We start from the raw sequence: 16,504 nt of genomic DNA, 5'->3' as shown, positions 1-16,504 counted from the left end.
GTGTTTACCCGAAAATGCAGGTTGCTGGGTCGACACGCAAAAGTGTGGCGCAGAAGCTCAGTACTTCTAAGTGCATAAGTCAGGTCACGTGGCTTGAATCCGAAGAACTTCTATCATGGTCCGGTCAGGCATGTTGAGAGCCATGTCTATTCATCAACGATAAAAAAAAAAGCTCTTCTTTTTGTTTCTCTAAAAAGAAAAAAGAAAAATTCGCTCTGAATGTCTTGGAAATGACAATTTTGATCATGCTGATCTGAGTCACACCGCCTCCTCCATGTGACCTTCAATAGGCTTGCTTCTTCTCAGGTGAACTCGAGATGAAGAAGAACCGTCATCTCTGCACCGCACCTGATACGTTCCTTGGCTTCAAATGGCGGACTGGTGGCCTCACCCTCTCATGGGTCTGGGCACTCCAGGAGTGTTGAGATACCTTCCCAGCGAGCGTTCCGGAGAAGGTCCTGGCTTATTGGAGACTTCCCGGTTCACTTCACGATGTAAGTAAGAGCGGGAAAGGGGGAGGGTGTTGAACGATCAAAGAGTCAAAAACTGAGACTAAGTTCTGCCATCAGGTCCTCAATTCAAGATCATCGGCTCCTCAACAGAAACTTACTCGGCTTCGAGAAGCCAGCTTCCCGAGACTTCCGCCCGGCTCTGGGACGAGCGTCAAACCCAGCAGCGATGGCTATTCAAATCTCACCCAGATATTGCACTTGGCAATACAGCATATCAGGATGTCCTCAAGGAAGACATGGCCGCACTCAACCTCTCAGACGAGACCCCGAATCCGAGACCTCTCCTGGCTATCGGACATGTTCCGGATCCAAGTGACAAAGCAGGCATCAGAAAGCTCCCTATTACGGCTGTCGCTTGTGGAGAGGCTGGCGAGCTTTTGCGACTTGCGCGCATGGAAGATGTGCAGCTGCAGTGGGGAGACGATGCGGATGCCTTTCTGAACATGGAGGCCATCGATCCGACTCAGAGAGATGCAGAGACGATCTGGACGAATGACGGGTTGCCCATTCGGCAGATCAAGTCTGCTGGGAATCGACTGCAGGACGACACACTCAGGTGGCTGTTGGTTCAGAAAGAAACAGCGACGACGATCCTCAGACCGGAATTGCGCCAGATCCCCACCACGTCAAATCAGCCCAGTAGCACTTTGATTCGAGAGCGGCCGTCACTGATCAACCCAAACCCGTTGCTGTCTATTCCACATGCCCAGACTGGTGGAAGACCTCACTCCGACGTCGTTCTTCTTACCACAGCACACGGACGATCGCACCAACTCGCCATCATAGACGAGAGCGGTTATTGGAGCATATGGGACCTCACAGGAGCTTGGCAGGTCCAGCGAAAGGGCGCTCCTCAATACTCTCTCAGTAAATGCGGACATATTTCTGATGGTCTATTAAGCGAGCTACCCTCCAAATCTTCGTTTCTGAGAGAAAGGCACGGTCTTCTTGTCCTAGAAGGCGTGTGGCATGGGAAAACGGAAAGTTCGCCGTCCGCGTCCGCGTCCGCCCGCAAGGCGACAGATTCTGCCGCGCGATACCTGCTGATGTGGAATCACGAGAGGATGGAAGTGCTGAACTTGGATACAAACATATTTCTTCCGCGGCTGGGGCGCATTATGCGGCAGAGGGGCAAGTTGGATTGGATTTTGGATATTCATCGCAGCCCGACTAGGCAGAACCACGTTTTCATCCTCACGCAGTATCACATCACCTGGGTCGATGTGTTGAGCCGCGATGATTCAGGGCCAGGACCTTTGAAGCCGTCCGTATTGCTTTCGTGTCCACACTTGGGTACTAAAAAGGACGATTCAAGGATGTTTGTTTGTCGAGCGTCAGACGATGACCCGGATACATCACTGGTCTTCATCTACTACCCACGAACGGGCCAGCTTTGCATATTCTGGTTCACATATTCGCCTGCGAGCCGAATGCCGCAGTGGCATCGCGACATCATCTCCCTTCCGGGAAGCGAGGACAGGGAATTTCCGGCAAAGAATGTGATTGAGTACCTAAGAGTTGACCCCGTGCAACTAGCCTTCTCAGTCAAGGAAAATGCGTCGAGTCCTGGCATCGACTACCATCGAAGAGGCGCTCGATTCTATCAGCTCACTTTCTTGGGCACCGATTTCAGTTTGCAGCGCTGTCTATGCGCCACCACAGACGATCCGAAACTGGATATCCGAGAGCCGACGTCGTCTGTTGCGTGGGCTGAAGCTAAGCAACACAAGCAGAGAGAGAAAAGGAGAAGGGCGATTATGAGTCAATTTTCTAGCTCGTTTATTCTCCCGGACGATATGACGATGACCGACGTCGAGGCGTTGTTGAACGGCGAAGAAGTCGAGGATGAAGAAGACCTTGACGGTGTTGTTCCAAGCTCAGCACTTGCACGGCCGACTCGCATCAGAATGGACCAGGTATATCAGACCCTCCAAGAATCACTTGAAGCATCAAGGAGTCAAGGGGAAAGCGGCCTCCCTTCTCAACTGTTCGAAGCTCTTAGACAGTGTCTCAGCGACGGATTTGACCAGGGAAGGCTGCCGTTGCTCACGTGGTAAGTAAAGTATCGCTCGCTAAACATACATTCAGCCAAACGGCTACTGACTGTGATTTCACGTAGGGGTGAAGTGGTTGAGACGATGCTACGAGATCCAACATTCGAAACCCCTGATGACCCTATGAGAGACGAGATGGAGAGGTTGCTGGACGAGAACAACGAGAAGACCGTCGTCACTCCACTTTATCAATACAACCGCGACGAGATGCTTGCGTCCCTGGTCAGCCTGCAGTATCTTCAGCGGTACTTTGCCGAGCTCTGGGTGGATCCGGCAAAGGGCATCTTCAGTGAGGATATGCATCGAATCCGACGAATCTGGGTCACAGAACTGGCTCGGGACGTCTTTCTGTCAAGCTACGGCATCATGTACCAAGATATACCATTACTTGGGCCTGCCAGCTCAGAGTTGCCAGAGGAAGAAAGTCAGAGATCGCGGTCTGGGCCTCATTTTGGCAGCTCTCAAATCGGCAGCTCCCAAGTCGCCACCTCGTCGAGGTCGAGTTCTCGGGACTGGGCATCTTCACCAGCACAATCGCCCGCTGCATCGACAGCCTTTGCGGGCCCCGACGAGGCGGTTCAGCGACTCCGACTGCTGGCCAAGTCTATTGATACCGATAAGACAGACGCCTCAAGGAGATCGAATGTGCTCGCCTACTGGCCCAAGGAACGGGGCATCGACCTAAACGAGTACGTGTCGAGCGTGGCCAGAGCAAACGAAGAGCTCTTCAGAGATGCCAAAGAAAGGCTACAGAGGATCGAGGCCAAGCGAAAGGCCCGGTCCGAAAAGTTCAGGCGGCCCGCCTTCATGAGGCAGGGGCTTCCGGACATCAATCCCATCAGTTCCATGGCGCCGACGCGGCCTGCTCCCATGCAGATCATGTCCAGCCAGGGAGGTCCGGAGGCGACGCAGACGCAGGTGCCCGTTATGGCGACGATGAGCCAGCCTGCGCCTGGGGTGTTTGGCGATAGGAAGAAGGTGAAGAAGAAGAAGAGAAAGCTTGGGTTCAGATAGGTTTGCGGTAATGTTTCTGGAAAAGGGGGGGGAGGTTGGCTTGGCTGCGGGTTGTTGGATCTGGACTTTGGTGCTTTTTATTGAAACTTGATACCCACTACTAGAGATTAGATGGAGTGCTACAGATGTCACAAAGGTATTGCATCATATGAATCTACTTATATGGCATCTTGTATCAGTTGCATTTTGTCACAAGGGTTGTGCTCTTCTCTTGGTCATCTTGGGAGTCGAGCCGATTCGACGGCTATCTGCGGGGCCTCTCGGTGCAGCATCAACACAATTGAAACAGAGCATCTACATCATCGGAACCAACAGCTCACTCCATCACCCACATCATCAAGCCCAACAAAAGCCCCATTCTCACAGCTCACAACAAATCCATCCTCAGAAACTCTCACCCCTCCAACATCACACAGAGAGGCTCTTCTTCGTGGACAATGTCTCACCACTGCCACGACGAGCACGACCACCACGGCCACAGCCACCACGACGGCGAGCTGCACGACCACTCAGACGACATCACGCCGGCGCTGCAGTCGTCGCTGTACGAGCAGATCAACTTTGACGAGATCACGACGCTCAACGAGGCGCGCCGGGACGCGGGCAAGGACGTCGTGCGCAAGACGTGGGCGGAGAGGCTGAGTCCGGAGCCGGAGCTGGCGAGCGATGCCGACGAGCAGCTTCTCATGACGGTGCCGTAAGTTTTTTCTCTTCATACTTTCCACTCGTTATGATCATATCATTTCATATCCTTCTGTCCAAACGTAGAATTTACTGTTTGCTTTTACATAATGCTAACTCGGGTCTAACAGATTCACGGCCCAAGTCAAGCTGCACTCCATCCTCATCCGCACATCCCCCTCCCCCTCGGCGCCCAAGACGCTGCACCTCTTCGTCAACCGCGACAACATGGACTTTTCCGCCGCCGAGGAGGAGGAACCCCTGCAGGTCATTGAGCTCTCGCAGACGTCCGAGGTGCAGGAGATCCCCGTCAAGCGCGCCCTCTTTGGCAGCGTGCAGCGCCTGGTGCTCTTCTTCGTGGACAACTTCGGCGACGGCGACGAGGACGTGTCGAGGATCAGCTATCTGGGCTTCAAGGGGGAGTGGACGAGGCTGGGCAAGGCGCCGACCAACATCATCTACGAGGCGGCGGCGCAGCCGGGGGATCACAGGGTCAAGGGGACGAGTGTGAACGAGATGGGGAGCGGGATTGGGGGGAGAGGGCCGGGGATGTGATGGTGCTTTTTTATGATGGCAGACATTGATGAGATGGAGAAGGATGTCAGATTAGACAAGTACTACGTGTGAATGAACCTGCCAATTGATACCATCACCATAGAATACAACATGCAAGATGCCCTTCTTCATGAGACATCAAGCAAAAGGTACGTACCCCGCGAGGCTGAACACTTCAACACCCCGCCCGCAGAATACCCGAGCCGCATAACCAGAGCTAAACTACCAAAATTTCCCAATCATCCCAACCCAATTCAGGCGCAACCTCGAACGATGCAATCCAGCCCCGAGGGCACCCTCGCAACACCCAGAACTGCCTGATACCCGATGCCGACGTCAAATACATAAAATCCAATTCACACACAAACGCACACACACGCACACACCCGGCCCCCGCAATGCCTCCCAGGATACCCATCCGACTGGCGCTGCCACGCCTCGCCGCCGTCAACCGCCCAGCTCTCCTCCTCCCACACATCCCCCAGCGAGGCATCAAGTACGGCTGGTCGACGGCGCCGCCGCGGTCCAAGCACAAGCGCTTCAACCAGCCCAACGCGGGCCTGCCGGCGCTGACGACGGGCCCCGCGGCCGCGCTCAAGCGCCGCGAGAACACGACGCCGCTGCGGACGGGTGTGCTGGCCGTCAAGAAGGGCATGACGAGCATCTTCCAGGGCAAGACGCGGGTGGCCTGCACGGTGCTGCAGCTGGACCAGGTGCAGGTGGTGGCCAACAAGACGCGCGAGAAGCACGGCTACTGGGCGGTGCAGGTCGGGCTGGGCGCCCGGCACGGCCGCAACGTGACGAGCCCGATGCTGGGCTACTACGAGGCCAAGGGCATCGCGCCCAAGGCCGAGCTGGCCGAGTTCAAGGTGCGCGGCGAGGAGGGGCTGCTGCCCGTGGGCGCGCAGCTGCTGCCGGACTGGTTCCAGCTGGGCCAGCACGTCGACGTGCGCGCGCGCTCGAGGGGCATGGGCTTCGCGGGAGGCATGAAGCGCCACGGCTTCGCGGGCCAGGAGGCGTCGCACGGAAACTCAAAGAACCACCGGACGATCGGTTCGACGGGTCCCTCGCAGGGCAGCGGAAGCCGCGTCCTGCCCGGCAAGAAGATGCCCGGGCGCATGGGCAACGAGTTCCGGACGGTGCAGAACCTCAAGGTGCTCAAGGTGGACAACGAGCTGGGCGTCGTGCTCGTCAGTGGGCCGATCCCCGGGCCCAAGGGCCGCATCGTGCGGCTGCAGGACGCCAAGAAGAGGAAGGCTCCCGCGCTGCAGCACAGGGAGAAGGCGCGCGGCGAGCTGGAGCAGAGGCAGCCTGATTTGCAGGACAGGCTGGAGCAGGCGAGGTTGAGGCATCTGGACATGCAGGCCCAGCGGAGGGCGCACATGGCAGAGGTGTAAAATACATTGTAAGGTGTGACGAATGTTGAATTGTAATGAGTAACGCGGGGAGACAAAAGGGGAAACAAAAAGGGTTCAGAAGAAAAAAAGCGGACTCTTTTATGTATTTATATATCAGTACACTATACACATTCATGGCAAGGAAACTCGGCCCAAGACTCATGAAACAAATGGAACCAACCCAAACTCTACTTGTACAAAAAGGCCCATGCCGTCTCCCCTTTTTTTCTCTCCTCCTCACCTTCTGCTCCTCCAATGCGAGTACTAACTTGGTTTCCAGCTGGAGAAATCAAATCACCTGTTGAGCGCACCCTGCTGCCTGAATCCCTTCGTCTGGCCATCCCCAGCCATATCCCCCAACACCAGCACATCATCCTCCTCCGCACCGCCGTCATCCCCCCCAAGCAAGCCCCTAAACGGATCCCCCCCGTCCAGCAGGTCCACCACCGTCCCGTCCTCCATCGTCAGGCTCCAGACCGTCGTCTCGAAGAAGGCCTTGGGCGACGGCCGGTGGCTCGCGAAGCGCATCACGCCCGAGGACTTGTTCCCGCGCACGGCGAAGCTCACGTCGATGCGGCCCTTGACCTGGTTCATCTCGCCGCGGATCCAGGGGATCTGGTGCTTGAAGTAGATCTCGCCGCCGAGCAGCTCGTTGGCGACGGGGTTCGTGCGCAGCGCGTAGAGCGTGGAGGAGATGATGGGGGACGACGACTTTTGGTAGTTGAAGATTGTGACGGAGCAGGCGGCGACGACGACGAGGAAGATGGGGAGGGTGCGGCGCCAGCCGTGGGAGACTTGGCCTACGTCTGTGTTTTTCCCGCTTGTCAGCTTCAATTGGGAAATATCATTTGGAGAGGGGGGGCAAAGAGAAGGCTTACCGGGAAGCTCGCGATCGGCTCGTCTCGACATCAACGGCCCATCGCCTGGTTTCGGCGCCGGCGTCATCCATCGCCTCTGCATTGCTCTGACGCTCGCATTCGCATTCGTAGTCTGGCTGCTGCTTCTGCAACCGGCCTGCCGGGAGGCCGCGGCCAAGAGTCTCCGTCTCGCAATTCCTGATATCATGGCTGTTGTTTGGATATATTCATCTGATCTTTTGTTTCTAGGTCAGGCTTAAAGTGGTTCCTGCAATCCCAAGGTGTCAGACCATGTTTAGCATGAGGCTGAGAGATATTTTAGTGGGGGTTACGGCACTTGGTGGGGAAAATGCGTGTGTGCGTGTGCAAGGGTACGTACAGTTGCCATGTGCTTTTGTTCTGTGGCGTCATAAGGCTGAGCGGGTGCTGGAGCTGGATTGCCCATCAAGGTGATGCTTGTTCTTTACTTCAACCTGGCTTGCAATATCGTCAGCTTCTCAGTGGTCACAACTCTTGTTCTGCCAACCAAAGCCAACGTTACTTGCCATTTCTTGCATCCTTCTAAACATTCTTGTCCACCACAGCAACCCCAAAATGCCGCCCTCCCTCGCCGACCAAACAACCCGTCTCCGACGAACATTCCACTACCCAAACGACTCCGACTCCGACGACACCCCCGAAGCCATGGACGAACAAGGTAAATTCTGAATTTGAATCCTAATCCTTGTTATCCCCAGAATGACTTACCAACTCGGCGCAACAGAACAAGACAACCTCATCCAAACCCTCACAACCCAAAACGCTTCCCAAAACGAATCCACAGCCCGCGTCCTCCTCCTCCTGCCCCTCCTCTCCACAGTCGCCTACGTCCGCCCGCTCCTCGACCCCAAGACCGCTTCGTTTGCCGTCTTCTGCTTGACGTCGCTGCTTGCGACTGCGTTTTTGCTGCATCGCCTTCCGCCGACGGAGACGGGCATCGCCGCCATCGATGACTGGGCCAGCAGACGGAATAACTCTTCGTCGTCGTCGTCGTCGTCTACCAGCGCCAGCTCTTCGCTACGACGGCGACAACAGCATAACGTTCAGTCTCTAGGAGGCGTTTTGGGAAGGAGGGCGGCGGCGCAGGTTGAGATGCGGTCGCCGTTGGAAAGAACGCTGCCGTATCTGAATCTCGGCCTGGTCGTGCTCTTGATCCTCATGGGGCTTGTAAGAGGCAACGACCGGGGCGGCGGCTTCGGCTGGGTCAGCATGGGCAACGTCCCGGGCCTCGTCTACTCCGTCGCCATCACGGCAAAGATCGTCATGGCCGGTGTAGACCCTGAGAGGGAGCTGTCAGGCCTCAAGTACGGTTACAAAGGCGCCTGAGAGCAAGACTCTCTCTGTTTGGTTGCTTTTTTTTTTTTTTTTTTCATATATGTATATAGGTACATCTATGTATGCAATAAGGGATTACAAAAGCAAGAAACAGAAATGGCTCAAGACCATCACCTTTCTGCTATACTGGAGGAAAAGACAGTAAAAATGCTTTGACTTTCTCTCTTCTGCAATATTCCGCACATTGTTGCCTGCCATTGCCAAACGTCCAGTCATCTGTTTAGACGGTTCGTTTAGCCACAACCCAAATGTCCACGCCGCCATTCCGATGAAAAGAAAATAGGAAAAAGAGTTATCCCCTATCAGTCTAGATGTCTATAGAATCATTGAAGCGTAAAATACCATGGCTTCTCAAAATCCCGTCGACGCCATTGGGCGGCCGAGGGAAAGGATCCACGAGAGGGCTTGCTTCAGGGGTATCAGACGACTTGTCCATCACGAGAGCAAGTCCATGCGACTTGACGGCATCTACCAATGCCGGTACCATTTCCTGATCCAGGGGCGTTAGATAAGAACAAGTCAGGGAGAGAAGTGAATCAGGATCGTGAAGATACTTACCAGCAACTTTGCATAGCATATCAAACCCATAAAGTTGTTCGTCTGCGCGATCCGGACCGCCTCCTTGATCGACGTCGTCCGCCGTCCATTGACCTGCGCCGTGTTGTTCTCATCTCGGCCCAAGTCATTGCACAAAAACACGGGAAAGTTGGGCTGCTTCCAGTTGAGGGCGGTGCACAGTCGCGCATTGTAGCTGCTAAACACCATGGAGCGCACAACATGTGACGAGTGCGACTGTGCCCTCTGGGCTCGGGCGTGGTCGAAGACAATCGTCAGGATCGAATCGACATAGTCGTTGACGTCGAGAGCCGGCCCCAAAGCCAGCGTCTTTTCCTCTTCTGCGTTCGGATATACAATCTGCAGGTTAACATGGATGCCTGGAGGGAGAATGGCCAGCGCCTCCTTCAGCGTGATGCCAGCCGTCGCCAGGATCTGGTAGATTTCGGCAATGTCGTCCGCCGTCTTCGATGCCAGTCCTGCAAGCTGGGCGCGGCCGGTGCCCCGAGACGTGATAGCGTCGAATTGTGCAAACGACAGCCTGCAGACGGGAATGTCGAGCCCGCCACACGAAATTGTCCACTGTGGCCAGATGATGGGCACTCCATCGCTCGTGTACTGGACAAACACTCGGACATAGTCGCCAGAGAGACTCGATCCCGTGATGATGGCATTTGTGGGCTGGTCGAACTGGCTCGTTGCCTTCCAGTACGTCTCAAAGTCTGTAATCTCGAGCGGTTGTCCCCTGAACGGCTTGATGACCTGCGTGTTGAAGCTGATTTGGCCAATGGCTCGTAACCGCGGGTCAAACAGTGGCAGGCAAGACCTCGAGCCGCCAGACTGGTTCAGGAACACCGATGGCAGCACCACCGTCTTTGCAATAGTCTTGGCGCCGTACGCTGGGAACACGTCAAAGTCGAGTGAGAACGTCTCCAGATTGTCGACTTGGAAGGAAACCATGCGGGTGTCCTCTTGGAAAGGCAGGATGATGTTCTTGGGGATGAGATCAGAGACCTTGGAGGAAATGGTCAACCGAGCAGCCGGATACTTTCCATCCTGGAAAAAGACCAGCGGCTGTTCGCCCGAGTCCTGGAAGCTAATCTGCACCACCGTCTTGGTGTCAAGGAAGTTGTGGCCATATCGGCGAAGAGGAATGATGGGTGGGGGCAGCTCCAAGATCGGAATCGCATCCGGGTCCAAGGACATGGGTAGGGGGGCATTACTGCTGCTGCCAATGATGTCAATTGTGGGCTGGCCTCCCAGGGGACTTGCTCTCGGGCGCTTGTTGTACGGGGTGAGCAGCTGCATGCATTCCAGATGGCCTTCCCAGGCGGCATAGTACATGGCAGGGAGGTCCTTTTCATCCCGGATGGTCGCGTCGACGCCAAGCTTGAGCAGCGCTTGGAGACATTCGACGTTGCCTTCGCTGGCGGCATGCAGCAAGGGCGTCCATCCGTACAGCTTGTCGATTTGATCAAGGTCGGCTCCGTACTGCTTCAGGAGCAGCAGCAAATCCGATGTCCGTCCACATCGCGCTACCAGGTGCTGGGGATACAGCCCTTCAGCATCGGGCAGGATCTTGGCGCCGTGCTTCAATAGTATCTCGACGATGGCGACTGAGCCATGCTCACAGGCGAGGTTCAAAGGCACATGGTCCGCATCTGACACCGGGTCGATACGGGCTGACCTGGCAAGAAGTCGCTCGACACACTCAACATGTCCATGTATGATGGCGTGTATCAGTGGTGTAAAGTTGTCGTGATCAATCAGGTCAATGGTGCTCGGGTTGGCTAATAGATGGTGGAAAGACACAGAGATTAGATCCATAGCCTGCTAGATGAATTGGGTCTGGACTCCCAACTTACCATTCAACAACGTTTCCAGCATGTCCAGGCGACCGTGCAGACTAGCATAGTGCAGTGGCACCCGGCCGTAGACGTCGGTGCGATCCACGGCCACCTTGGCCTCAAGAGCCCATTCCAAGACGTGCTGTCGGCCATAGATGGCGGCCTGATGCAGGCAGTTCCGCTCGTTGATGTCATCGTAGGAATGCAGATCGACCATTCCCGTGTCCAAAAGGGCCTGCAAGGCACTCTTGGGGGCTTCGTTGATCGCCGCCAAGAAGGTCCGTGTCAACCGCTCCATCAGGGAACTATCGCCATCGCCAGCCTGGGCGGCCGATTGCATCTTGGCGAGAAGATCCTTGATCGACTCAAGGTTCCCGGCGATGACAGTATCCAACAGGAGCGTATCGGCATCCCCTTCATCGGTTCCCACGAAATGTTGGCTTGTGACTACATGCCCAGTGGACGACGAGTCGAAATTGACCTGGATGCCATCTGACCAGGCACCGAGTTCCTGGAGGCTGGTGGTGGCCTGATCCGACAGCTCGCTAATGACCGTCGCATTGAAGAACGGCTGGACCTCGACGGCTCGCGAGAGATACAGCTCCTTTGTCTTGGACTTGGATGTCTTGTCCCACTTCTTAAGAATCTTCGAAAAGGCGGTACCATTGATCTCGACAAACTGCTGGAGCTTGTTCAGATCGGTAGCGAACTGCTGGAACCCCTCTTCGAGAGTGGTGAATTTGGCTGAGCGCCTCGAAATGCCCTGGCGTGACTGGATGACCTTTTTCTTGTCGAGCAGCGTCTTGAGACGGATTTTGAGCTATGTCTAGGTTGGCAATGGCACTCTTCGCTTCGCGCAACGGGGTCGCGGTTGGTGACATACCTCGGCTTCCTTTTGCAGATAAAAGGCATTCACCTTGTCCAACTCTCTTTCCTGCTCGAGGGTCAGCAATCCCGGCGGGATGTTCATCATGGTGGCGGCATTGGAGGTTTGACTTACCAACTGGAAGAAGAAGGTTGCCTTGTTCGCTTGCAGAGCAGCCTGCGAATCCGCAACAGTGGGTAGGCGGTGGCCATCGTTTTGTGCGGCAAGGGTTGGAGTAGCTGAAAGCTTCTTGATGAGCTGGATGGCAAATAAAAACAGGTATTAGCCTAAGGTGGTACAAAGATATAGCAAGTTGATGGTGTACAAGCGTGTCAATTTTGCCAATGATCGGGGAGAGAGCCAGAGGGTGCGGGCATGCAAGTACAAGGATGCCCGGGCTGACACTCTCCCCTCCCAATCAGCCTCCCACGGTCGTACTGTGTTCTCGAGCAACACAAGGAAGACGTCAAGAAGGAATCAGGGAGGGCAATATAGAATGAGAGTGGACAGGCTCTTGATGTCCCAGGATGAATAAGAAAGGCACAATTACCTTCTTCAGCGCCTTGTAGTTGACAAAACTGGCAGCATATTCGGGAACCTCAAGCTGGCGCTTCTGGATCTGCTTGCCAAATTTCCTGCGGCACATATCTATGTGAGCTTTCTGGGGGAGATTATTTCCGGGCGGGTAGGGGTTGCGTCACGACGCAGCGGCCATCTGACTTACATGTTGCGACACAGAACCCCCGGGCGAACGGGAGTCGCGGGGGCAGAGGAGTTGAGGAAGCAGAAAAGGGCAAGACCGGGCAGGACAAGGAAGGATATACTGGCCAGCGCAGAACGGGCTACGATCTCACGGCCTGTAAGCCTTCTCTGTGAACGGCGGGCAGGTCGGTGATGAGATGTGGGCGGCGGCGCCTGTAAGAACGACACCTGCTCTGACATTTAGCTGCGTGTGCAATAGGACTAGTCAAGACAAGCAACATTTGCTCTCTCAACGGCCAGCCATATCGACGGGAACGCCCGGAGGTGTCCGAGGGCAACAAAGAGCAGGGGTTGGCCAGTACTGTGCACAGTTCGCCAGACACTTGTCCGCGTGGGGGGAACGATTGACTGATGGACGTCGGCAGCTCGCTGACTTGTCCCGACGGAATCCATCAGACAGCAGCTCCGGCGCGGCTCGTACCTTGAGGCCCTTGTCCCGCAGTTGGCAGCAAGCGGAGGTCGGTGCTCTGCTTCCGGGATAGTATGGGATGCAGGTTGAGGCCGGGAGGAGTAAGGAAGCCGGGGATTGTAGCAAATCGAGAAGGCAGAGGAAGCAACGGTGCAGTGAACAAGGTTTGATTGCAGCATTTGGCAGGGGCTCTTGATGGTGGGAAGATGACGGATTTTCAAACGGAAGATGCTTGGGTCACGTACACTATGAGAAAAGAGCCGGCGGGCGTCAACCACTTGCTCCGTGTGAACTCTTGGCCCCCCCGAATGAGTAAACTTGGATCACGAGGGTAGAATCCAGCAGCTGGGGTCTCTAGCGATCAGCCTACCGGGCTGGATAGAGGTGCCGGTGGACGGAACAGGCCGTAGAAGTCCAGACGAGCCAAGGCAGAGGCGATGAGGCTGGCTAGCTGCGTGTCTGAGCTGGCAGTCTGCCGTCTGCTGTCCGGGCTCAACGTCAGTCAGGCCAATTGGCGAGAGTGTGAGGGAGAAAGGCCGGTGGAAGCGTGTGCTCGGTGAGGGCAATGGCAGAGACTGAGAATCGACTGACTAGCACTCCTAATAAGGGCTTCCCTCGCAGTTGGCTCTTGTCCCGTGGCCGTCGCCCTGGCTCCGAGTCAGTTGGAGAGGCACAAGCAGGTACTCGGTGCGTGCAAAGGTGGCCTGTCGGGTGCGGTGCTGAGCTGGTGAGGTGAAGCGGGGGCGACTCATGAGAGCCCTCGACCTGTCTCGATCATGTCGATGGAAGCCCGTGGCCGCTGGTGCAAGTCGCTTTCAACGCCGTCTGGCAGCTTGGAGGTGGTCGCTCTGCAGAACCGACCAGGGTTGCTCATGCGGCGTCGAGCCTTGCTGCGGGCCGCGGTACCGCCCTGCGACTGCGCGACGCGTGCCGGTGCTTAGCCGTGGCGCTGCGACGCCCGCGCGGCGGCCTAACAGCACCCCGGTGCGTCGCACGCTTTTGCGTCCCAAAGCATCTGCGCAGGGCCCCTCCAATTGGGCTGCGTCTGTAGGGGTTCTTTTGCCGGATCTGCTGCTAACCTCGTCCCGCCCTCGACGCCGGATCCAATCGCCGTCCAGCATTGCACCTCGTGCGTGAGCGATAGGCGCAGTCTGGAGATGTGCAGCCGTTCGGACGGAGACAGTCGCTGTTCGTTGAACTTTGCCAGCTCGTGCCCGCGCTGCCGCCACTCGGCGTCAAATGCTCCGGTATCCTCTGTGCTGTGTGTAGGTATGTACTTGCGCAGTACAGAGAACAGAGTTGCCGCAACGCCCATGATGGACTCGGTGCTGCAGGTAGCACGTCACGTCGAGCTACATCGTGCTGCGTCGACCTGACGGGGACGTCTTCGACTATCGCTGACAGCTTAATGTGCCTAAAAGCTAAAGGACCGACCCAAACAGAACTCTACACTAATACTACAGCACCACCAAACAGGCGTGACACGAGAGATGGCAGTAGGTTCAACGACGGCCATGCTTGGCCTCCATCGTCGTTGCTCGTGCTGAAAGCACCGTCATGACGCAAAGGCCTCGTTGCGCCTTGACGAGTATGACACCCTTCACGAAGACGACATGGAGCACTCCCGCCATACGTCAACCTTGTATGGACGTCTCCGCCAACACCACCCCAGATCTGTACAGGCGATGTAACACCATCGCATCAAGTTGCCAAGTCCAATACTATTGCATTATTTCCAGCTTAGTACTACTACCTAGCATCTCGAGCAGTTCGCAAGGAACAACGCAGGAATCTTAAAACACAGAAACAGACAGCCGCGCCATTGGATATTACGTCAGGTAACTGAACCCCCATCCCAATCTTCACGTCCACTTGTTCAGCTCTTCTTCGCACTCGAGTCCCCGCCCTTGGCTGGATCGACCAGGCTGTCTGCCATGGCCTCGGCCGCAGCCTTCTTCAGCCGCTCGGTGTCTTCCAACTTGGCGTCTTTGGGCTTCTCCTTTGTCTCTCTCTCATCCTCGCTGTCACCAAGGCTGAAGGGGTCGTTGTCCGTGATCGGGTCCGGGTCTACACTGGAGAGTGGCTGCCACTTGCTTGCCTTGCCTGCCGGTGCTGCGGCAGTCTCGCCTTTGGGAGAAAGCTTGGGTGAAGCATCATACATCTTGATTTCTTCGGGCTCATCTTTGAACCCCACTCTCCGGCCGTCTGCTCCTCGCGGCGAGGTGGAGGGGGGTGGTCTGTAAACGCCGGTATTGGCCATCGGTCGGTTGTTATAAGCAGGAGCTAGAGCAACAACATCGTCAGCCATGCTTGGTTTGCCATCATGGGGGTTCCGATACATACTGCCGTCTGCGGAAAACTTCATGCCAGCAAAGTCATCGCTGAGAACCTGCGGGTCGGCATCGTAGTCGGTGCTCCTGCTGCTGGGCCCGCCATGGCGATACTGAGGTCCGTCTCTGCGCTCATGATCCTCGCTCTCGTCAAAGTTCTCCTCAATCTTCTTCTTCAAAGTGCTGATCCAGCCGTTCACCTTGGTCTGGGTCTCGAGGAATCCCTGTCGGAGGTTTTCGCGGATGACGGGAAGCTCGTCGTCCAGAAAGCTGCGCTCCCGCTCCTCTGCAGAGTCGCGCTGCTGTCCTCTTGTTCGTCCACTGCCTCCGCGGTTGGAGGTGCGAGCTTCGTAGGCCCCGACGTTGTCGTACTGTTCCGCCAACTGCCGCGCGTATCGCTCATCTTCTTCAATCTGAGCCCGCGAGGGCCTCGGCGGCTGCTGAGGAGGGACGTCTTGCGGCTCGTTCTTGGCAGCATCCGGGTCGGTCATCTCTACTTACAGCGTAAGCATGCCATGCAGCACCGTAGAAACGGCTGCGCGCATTGGCGCAACAAGCGCAACAGCGCATCGCATCGACGTACCAAGCAGGGCATTAAAGGCAGGCTCCACGCGCCCTCCACTCGCGGTCAGAACCGCTCTGATAACGCCATCCTCGACCGTAGGAAACGCTTCCTTCAGGATGAGTTGGTTCTTCTGCGCCTCGGTCATCGGGCGCGGCGGCTTGGGCGGCGGGGTTGGGCCGTCCGAGTCCTGTCTCGAGCTGAGCATTGGTGATACGGTGCCGTCGCCTGTGATTCCAGTCTCTTGCATGTCATCATCTGACATGTCCAGCGGTTGTGCGGTCGTGGGCGATTCGGCGCCTGAATCCGTCACTTTGTTCTGCGCAGTCGCATCAGCACATCAGCATCCGCGCAAGCTCTCGCCACTACCTTGACAAGCAGCAGCCCCGGCTTCCCGGGAGGTGGATTCCTATATACCGTCTCTGCAGGAGCCGACATTGTTATTTTCGTTTGAATCTCGTTCTCGCCCGGCGCGCGCGTCAAGAGGGGATCAAGGCTATCGATTTCTCGTGATTTCGCTTACGGCTGAGGGCTTCTGGAATATGGAATGATTTCGCTTCAGGATCGGGCTCGCCGTTGCGATTATGACGGAGGGGTTGGAGAGCTATTACTGAGCCACGACGCTGATGACGCGCCCCACCGCAGCAAATAAAGGAGCTCAGTCTGGTAAGGTGACAGTTATCAAGCCACGGCGCCACACGGGGTAGCTGCCTGTCCGCCACAGTGTGGC

At 56.2% G+C, this 16,504-nt stretch overlaps 5 protein-coding genes across 5 annotated transcripts; 3 read left to right on the top strand and 2 right to left on the bottom strand.

Moving 5' to 3' along the window:
- Positions 1 to 370: 370 nt before the first annotated feature.
- BBK36DRAFT_1143524 (hypothetical protein) lies at positions 371 to 3,580 on the top strand (the record flags this gene model as incomplete). The annotated part of the gene is made up of 3 exons (XM_024893600.1): positions 371 to 494; positions 570 to 2,565; positions 2,632 to 3,580. 3 exons carry the CDS (start codon positions 371 to 373, stop codon positions 3,578 to 3,580), a joined length of 3,069 nt encoding a protein of 1,022 aa, XP_024747136.1.
- A 433-nt stretch (positions 3,581 to 4,013) lies between these two features.
- On the top strand, positions 4,014 to 6,213 carry BBK36DRAFT_1180476 (translation protein; the record flags this gene model as incomplete). The annotated part of the gene is made up of 3 exons (XM_024896212.1): positions 4,014 to 4,277; positions 4,393 to 4,768; positions 5,128 to 6,213. Exons 1-3 carry the CDS (start codon positions 4,018 to 4,020, stop codon positions 6,211 to 6,213), a joined length of 1,722 nt encoding a protein of 573 aa, XP_024747135.1. The 5' UTR covers positions 4,014 to 4,017.
- A 294-nt stretch (positions 6,214 to 6,507) lies between these two features.
- Positions 6,508 to 7,173, bottom strand: BBK36DRAFT_1161759 (DUF1783-domain-containing protein; the record flags this gene model as incomplete). The annotated part of the gene is made up of 2 exons (XM_024894394.1): positions 6,508 to 7,019; positions 7,092 to 7,173. 2 exons carry the CDS (start codon positions 7,171 to 7,173, stop codon positions 6,508 to 6,510), a joined length of 594 nt encoding a protein of 197 aa, XP_024747134.1.
- Positions 7,174 to 7,664: 491 nt separating this feature from the next.
- Positions 7,665 to 8,435, top strand: BBK36DRAFT_1125016 (hypothetical protein; the record flags this gene model as incomplete). Its single annotated transcript, XM_024891229.1, has 2 exons — positions 7,665 to 7,767; positions 7,834 to 8,435. The coding sequence occupies 2 exons, from the start codon at positions 7,665 to 7,667 to the stop codon at positions 8,433 to 8,435; spliced, it is 705 nt and encodes a 234-aa protein (XP_024747133.1).
- Positions 8,436 to 14,585: 6,150 nt separating this feature from the next.
- BBK36DRAFT_169702 (hypothetical protein) lies at positions 14,586 to 16,361 on the bottom strand. The gene is made up of 8 exons (XM_024897828.1): positions 16,266 to 16,361; positions 16,192 to 16,216; positions 15,796 to 16,093; positions 15,226 to 15,705; positions 14,737 to 15,165; positions 14,694 to 14,715; positions 14,633 to 14,650; positions 14,586 to 14,603 (listed from the first exon to the last, which is right to left on the bottom strand). Exons 2-5 carry the CDS (start codon positions 16,210 to 16,212, stop codon positions 14,759 to 14,761), a joined length of 1,206 nt encoding a protein of 401 aa, XP_024747132.1. The 5' UTR covers positions 16,213 to 16,216; positions 16,266 to 16,361; the 3' UTR covers positions 14,586 to 14,603; positions 14,633 to 14,650; positions 14,694 to 14,715; positions 14,737 to 14,758.
- Between the last annotated feature and the right edge of the window lie 143 nt (positions 16,362 to 16,504).

This window comes from Trichoderma citrinoviride (genome assembly GCF_003025115.1).
Source record: "Trichoderma citrinoviride strain TUCIM 6016 unplaced genomic scaffold BBK36scaffold_12, whole genome shotgun sequence".
Taxonomy (NCBI): domain Eukaryota; kingdom Fungi; phylum Ascomycota; class Sordariomycetes; order Hypocreales; family Hypocreaceae; genus Trichoderma; species Trichoderma citrinoviride.
The sequence above is the reverse complement of the archived record's forward strand: the minus strand, read 5'-3'. Positions and strand labels throughout refer to the sequence as shown.